The sequence below is a fragment of the Mandrillus leucophaeus genome, unplaced genomic scaffold (genome assembly GCF_000951045.1).
Source record: "Mandrillus leucophaeus isolate KB7577 unplaced genomic scaffold, Mleu.le_1.0 Scaffold505, whole genome shotgun sequence".
Lineage (NCBI taxonomy): Eukaryota > Metazoa > Chordata > Mammalia > Primates > Cercopithecidae > Mandrillus > Mandrillus leucophaeus.
In genome coordinates, this window is record NW_012105421.1 from 553,026 (window position 1) to 559,920 (window position 6,895).

General features: G+C 36.1%; 1 protein-coding gene across 1 annotated transcript in view; it reads right to left on the reverse strand.

The window, feature by feature from the left end:
* Positions 1-5,958: 5,958 nt before the first annotated feature.
* FSCB (fibrous sheath CABYR binding protein) overlaps positions 5,959-6,895 on the reverse strand; it is a 3,470-nt gene continuing 2,533 nt past the window's right edge. The window contains exon 4 of the mRNA XM_011996230.1: positions 5,959-6,887. Within this exon, the coding sequence (XP_011851620.1) occupies positions 6,115-6,887 (773 nt within the window). The 3' untranslated portion in view covers positions 5,959-6,114. The remainder of the gene's footprint in view (positions 6,888-6,895) is intronic.

A 6,895-nucleotide genomic window follows, 5' to 3' on the forward strand; every position in this document is an offset into this window, starting at 1 on the left:
TTTTTTTGTATTTTTAGTAGAGACGTGGTTTCACTGTGTGAGCCAGGGTGGTCTCGATCTCCTGACCTCGTGATCCACCTGCCTCAACCTCCCAAAGTGCTGGGATTACAGGTGTGAGCCACTGTGCCCGGCCTATAGTCAAGGATTTCAACACACCTCTCTCAATGATCTATGGAACAGGTGGATAAAAGTCAGTAATGATATAGAAGAACTGAACAACCTATCAACCAATTGTATTAACCCTTCAACCAAAACCAGCAGAATATTTTAGAACACAGAGCACTTACCAAGAGAGGTCACAAGTTAAACCATAAAACAAGTATCAATAAGTTAAAAAGGTACAAATTAGACAAGTATTTTATGACAAAGAAGTAATTAAATAGAAAACTAATAGCAAAAAGAAATCTGGAAAACCCCAAAGTGTTTTGGAATAAAATATATACCCTCTTAAGTAACACATCTGTCAAAGAATAAATCAAACACAAAGTCACCAACTCTTAACTGAATGAAAATGAAAATACAAAGAATTGGGTTGTGTAGAATAGAAACAAAACATGCTCAAAGAAAAATTAAGGCCTATATTAGAGAAGAAGTAAATATTAAATTATTAACCACAGATTTATCTGAAGAAATTAGAAAAAGAAGACATAAGTAGAAGTAGAAAAATAGAAATAATAAAGAGTAGAAGTCAATGAATAAGGGAAAAAATAAACAGCAAAACCAGTAACACCAAAAGCCAGTTCTTTGACAAGATCAATAAAACTAGTAAATCTCAACCCAGACTGATTTGGGAAGAGAGACAGAGAGGCAGAGACAGAGAAGATAGAAGTTACCAATATTTATCCATATAAGATATGAATAATTATACCGTAACTAGAAATAAAACATCATTACAGATCCTATAGACATAAGAAGGATAAAAAGAAATAACAAACAACACAAAAACCCTATTTGTATTAAAGATATCAAATTTTTAGTTAAAAATTCTCCCAGAAATAAAACTCCAGGCCAAGATGACTTCTCTGCTGAATTCTGTAAAACATTTAACAGATGACACCAATTCTGCGTAATACCTATCAGAAAAATTAAGCAGTGGAATCACTTCTCACTTCATCATGTGAGACCAGCATTATATTGATATCCAAACTAGACAAAGACATTCAAAAAAAAAAAAAACTATAGATCTATTTCTTATGAACATAGTTGTAAAAATTACTAACAAAATTTTAGCACAAATCCCCAAATATATAAAACAAATAGCACATTATGACTGTATTAGTTTGTTTTCACACTGCTGATTAAGCATACCCAAGACTGGGAAGAAAAAGATATCTAACTGGACTCATAGTTCCACATGGCTGAGGAGGCCTCAGAATCATGGTGGGAGGTGAAAGAAACTTCTTACACGGCAGTGACAAGAGGAAAATGAGGAGGAAGTAAAAGCAGAAACCCTTGATAAACCCATCAGATTTCATGAGACTTAATTCAGTATCATGAAAATAGCACGGGAAAGACCAGCCCCCATGATTCAATTACCTCTCCCTGGGTCCCTCCCACAACACGTGGGAATTCTGGGAGATACAATTCAAGTTGAGATTTGGGTGGGGACACAGCCAAACCGTATCCATGACCAAGTAGGAATTTTCCAGGGAATGAAAGGTTGTTTTAACATTTGAAAAAATCAATCAACAAAATTCACTGCATTAACAGACCAAAAATGGAAACCATATGGTGATCTTAATAGATCCATAAAAAGCTTTTGCCAAAATTCTACATTCATTTCTGATGAAAAGACTCTCAGCTAAGTAGAAATAGAAGGAAATTTCCTCAACCAGGGAGGAAAAAGGCATCTATGAAAAACTTACAGCTAACATCATACTCAAAAAGTCCTGATGATTTCCCCCAAGATCAGGAAGAAGGCAAAATGTTTGCTCTCACCACTTGTATTAAGAGTTCTAGCCAGTACAATAAGACAAGGGAAAGTATTTAAACAAGAAAGGAAAAATTAAAACATGTATTTGCAGATGATATGATTGTCTATATAGAAAATTCTGAGTAATTGGCCTGGCACGGTGGCTCACGCTTGTAATCCCAGCACTTTGGGAGGCCGAGATGGGCAGATCATGAGGTCAGGAGTTCGAGACCAGCCTGACCAAGATAGTGAAACCCTGTCTCTACTAAAAATACGAAAATTAGCCAGGCATGGTGTCACACACCTGTAATCCCAGCTACTTGGGAGGCTGAGGCAGAGGAATCACTTGAACCTGGGAGGCGGAGGTTGCAGTGAGCCAAGATCATGCCATTGCACTCCAGCCTGGGCAACAAGAGCAAAACTCCATCTTTAAAAAAAAAAAAAAAAAAAATTTAAAGAAAATTCTGAGTAATCTACAAGAAAAGTCACAAGAGGTAATAAATGAGATTGGGAAAATCTCAGTATTCAAAGCCAATACAAAAAGTCAACTGTATTTCTATACAACAGCAACAAAAAATTGGAAGGTAAAATTTAAAAAAATTTAATAGCATCAAAAAAATAGAATGCCTAATAAATTTTATAAAATCAAAAGCTACAAGTCATCTGAGAGAAATTAAAGAAAGCCTAAATAAATGTAGACCTATATTAGTAAGTGTGTTCATGGATCAGAAAATTTGTTATTAGTAGGATATCATTTCTTTCCAAGTTGGTCTTTAGATTCATTGCAATCCCAGCAAGTGGTTTTGTGGAAATAAACTAATTCAAAAATTTGCACAAAAGTGCAAAAGACCTAGAATTGTTAAAACAACTTTTAAAAAGAAGAAAAATATTGGAAAACTAACACTACCTGATTTCAAGATTATAAATCTACTGGTTTCAAAACAATGTTGAATTGATGTAGAGACAGACATGAAGATCAATGGAACAAAATAGTGCACAAAAATATACACCTACATATATGATCAATTAATTTTCAACAAAGGCTCCAAGGCAGTTCAATGAGGACAAGATAATCACTTAAACAGTGTTGGGAGAAGGGGCTACCTATATGTCTGAAAAAACAAAAGTTAACCTCATATCTCTTCTCACATCACATAAAAAGATTACTGATGACAGATCTTAGAATTAAGTATAAGATAGAGAACAATAGCATTTTTAGAAGAAAACTTAGGAAGAAATCTTAGTAATACTCAGTTTGGCAAACATTTCTTAAATTTGACACATAAAAAAGAAAAAGCATGGGTTTCACCAAAGAATATATGCAGATGGCAAATAAGCACATAAAAGGATGCCCCAAATTATTAGTCATTAGAGAAATACACATTAAAATTACAAGAAGATAGCACTATCCTCCTAGTAGAGTGGCTAAAATGAAAAAGACCAACCAGTCCAAGTGTTGATGAGGATGTAGAACAACTTTAACTCCAACAGCTGTTGGTCAGAATATAAATGGTTTATCACTTTGGAAAACAGTTTGGCAGTATTTTTAGTCAGACATACACCTATCACACAGTCAGACCATTCTATACCTAGGTATTTCCTCTAGAGAAATAAAAGCATATGTCCACACAAAGACTCATATGTGAATGCTCATAGCAGCTATATGTAGAATAGCAAAAACTGGAAACAACCCAAATGTGTATCAAATGAATTTTATTTTATTTTATTTTATTTGAGACGGAGTCTCGCTCTGTCGCCCAGGCTGGAGTGCAGTGGCCGGATCTCAGCTCACTGCAAGCTCTGCCTCCCGGGTTGACGCCATTCTCCTGCCTCAGCCTCCCGAGTAGCTGGGACTACAGGCGCCTGCCACCGCGCCCGGCTAGTTTTTGTATTTTTAGTAGAGACGGGGTTTCACCGTGTTAGCCAGGATGGTCTCGATCTCCTGACCTCGTGATCCGCCCGTCTCGGCCTCCCAAAGTGCTGGGATTACAGGCTTGAGCCACCACGCCCGGCCTCAAATGAATTTTAAAATTTTGCAATATTCATATAATGGAATACAACTTTGCAATAAAATATACTTTTACTATTTACGTAACAGTCTATAAAAATGCATAAAAATTTCTAGTGACAGAAAACAGATCAGAAATTGCTTGTATGTATGGGGTAGAGGGGTGGAAGCAGGGAAAGAGAAGTTACAAATGATCATAATGGTAACTTTTGACTTATAGCCATCTTCATTGTTTTCCTTGTGGTGATGGTTTCATAGGTGTATACATGATGTCAAAAGTCATCAAATTGTACAATTTAAGTAAATGTTATTTATTTTATGTAGGTTATATCTCAAGAAAGCTATCTTTAAAATATCTCACATTTGAGGAAAAAAAAAATTAATGGTTAGCAGCCTGACATCATTCTTACATTTGGTAGAGATTATCACCTGTATGCGTTTCTATTCACACTGAATTTTTGCCAATGTTCAATGTATTCAGATTTTCTTACTTATATCTGTCTCCTAGAAGCATCAAATCAATGTTTCTTGCCCTAAATTTTCACAGGTGCACCTGTTGGAACTTATATTTGCAGCACTTTTTAATTTGACCTCCAGAATCTCATGAATATACTTGTTTACTGTTTATACACTGTACTATATATTTATATATATATATTCAGATAAATATAAGCTCCACCTCAGCTCCAGAAACATCCAATTTTTAAGTGTTGAAAGTTTTTCCATGTGCCAGTTGATAGATCCCATCTTTATTAAGCATATTTTCATTCTAGTATAACTCTATACTCTGATGTGGCTTCTGAATTTAAAAAGAAAACAACAATAGAAAATCCAAAATAGAAACAAAAAGACCTAATTTAGAAAACCAAGTTTAACTGGATTTAAGTATCTCAGAAAACATAAAATGGAGGGCTCGTACATTGCAAAAAGAAAAAAAAAAAAAAAACCCCTCATTCTACACAGTCTAGAATAACATTTTCAACCTCAAATTTGGCACATACAAGAAAGAGTGTCTTGCAATAATTTTTATGAAATTCTCAAAAACTTATTTAAAATATCATATACTCTTGATTACTGAGGTAATGAAGAATGTGACAAAAATCCAACAATGATAGGACATCAAAGCTTAATGAGGTTTGAAATCATTAACCTAGAGTTCTCACTAAATAGAAAAATACACTGACAAAATTTTAAAATTTTCTGATAAAATTATCTCAACATTTCAGCACATTGTGATTAATTTGTAGCTAGAGAAAATATTTTCCCAACATTGTTACAACCATGGAAAACTAGATGCCCTTTAATAACAGACATCTTAGAATATGTATTGTTAAGGCTTGATGCTCTTTAAAAACTTCAACGGCTTTTACTACAGTAATTTGATTTTATTCTAAGTTGTTCTTCATTACCAGTTCATAGAGCAAAAAGCATAAGCCAAACTTCCAAAGGACTCATCACATTCTCAGTTGAAATCAAATTAAAAACTAAATACAGGAATGTGCTCTCAAGGTCATCTAAGTATATTTTTCTTTGTACTTGCACACCGTTTTCAGTACTTTATGACCATCTTCATTTTATTGAACTGAAGATTTTTACAAAGGAAGTGAGTCTTTCTATCCAGACATTGAAATGTAAAATGTGTAAGAAGATAAAGAAGAACACTTAGGCTAAAACCAGGAAAGTAATGCTTGTCTCAGAAGGAATTGAATGAAAAGAAAATAAGAGATATGATTAATTATAATAAGGAGGAAGAGAACATCACATAACTTTAGATGTGTGACTAAGACTCAAGGAATTTAAAGTAGATGACAGATCTGCAGAAAAGACACTGGTTTTTCCACTAGAAACTATATTGACTCATAATGGGAAGGCAAAGACAAGAAAAGATGACTGCAGAGTAAATTTTACCCGTGTCAATAAGTTTACCATAGGAAGGTTATTTTAAGTAATTTTTTTCAATTATAAACTTACTTTTAAAATAGGTATTTTATGTGCCATCAATTTGAATGAAAGTAACATAAGTAATTTTTTACTGCTACAGTTTTTATTGTTCATTTTCCAACCTGTACTCCAACTCTTGGGGTTCACTTTAACTTGCCTTATTGACAAAGCTACTTCCAGCTGCCCACCCTTTTCTAAAGTATGTTCTTCCAAAACCACGTAGCTTCTGATTGCTAGCTTAGGTACAATCTGACTACAGTTCAGGAGGACGATTTTTTAATTGTATATGAAAGACACCTTCTATTTCAAGAGTGGGAGTCTGTCCATCATTAGTATTAGACAAATCTTTAGATCCATCATTGGTATTAGACAGAATTTTTTTTGAAACATCTTCAAATTTTGCTTCACCTTCCAAAACAACCGATCCTAAATTTATTGCTGAAATTCCTGCTGCCTGCGGTGATTGAAATTCAGTAGACGCATTCTCTACCAGAGCCTCATCTTCAGGGGTTTGTTCAGATGGTGGAGGTGCAACTTCAGCAGAGGCCTCTTGTATAGCAAACTCGTCAGTCAGAAGCAAATCAGCTGGTGGGGAATGTTTGTCAACAGGGGCCTCTTCCGCAGGGACCTCATAAGCTGGGGGAGAGTGTACTGCAACAAGGGTCCCTTCTATAGGAGTCTCCTCAGCTGGTGGAGACTGAACATCAGCAGGGGCCTCCTCAGCTGGTGGAGACTGAACATCAGCAGGGGCCTCCTCAGCTGGTGGAGGCTGAACTTCAGCAGAGGCCTCCTCGGCTGGTGGAGGCTGAACTTCCACAGGGGCCTCCTCAGCTTGTGGAGACTGAACATCAGCAGGGGCCTCCTCAGCTTGTGGAGGCTGAACTTCAGCAGGGGTCTCCTCGGCTGGTGGAGGCTGAACTTCCACAGGGGCCTCATCAACTGGTGGAGGCTGAACTTCAGCAGGGGCCTCCTCAGCTTGTGGAGACTGAACATCAGCAGGGGCCTCATCAGCTGGTGGAGGCTGAACTTCAGCA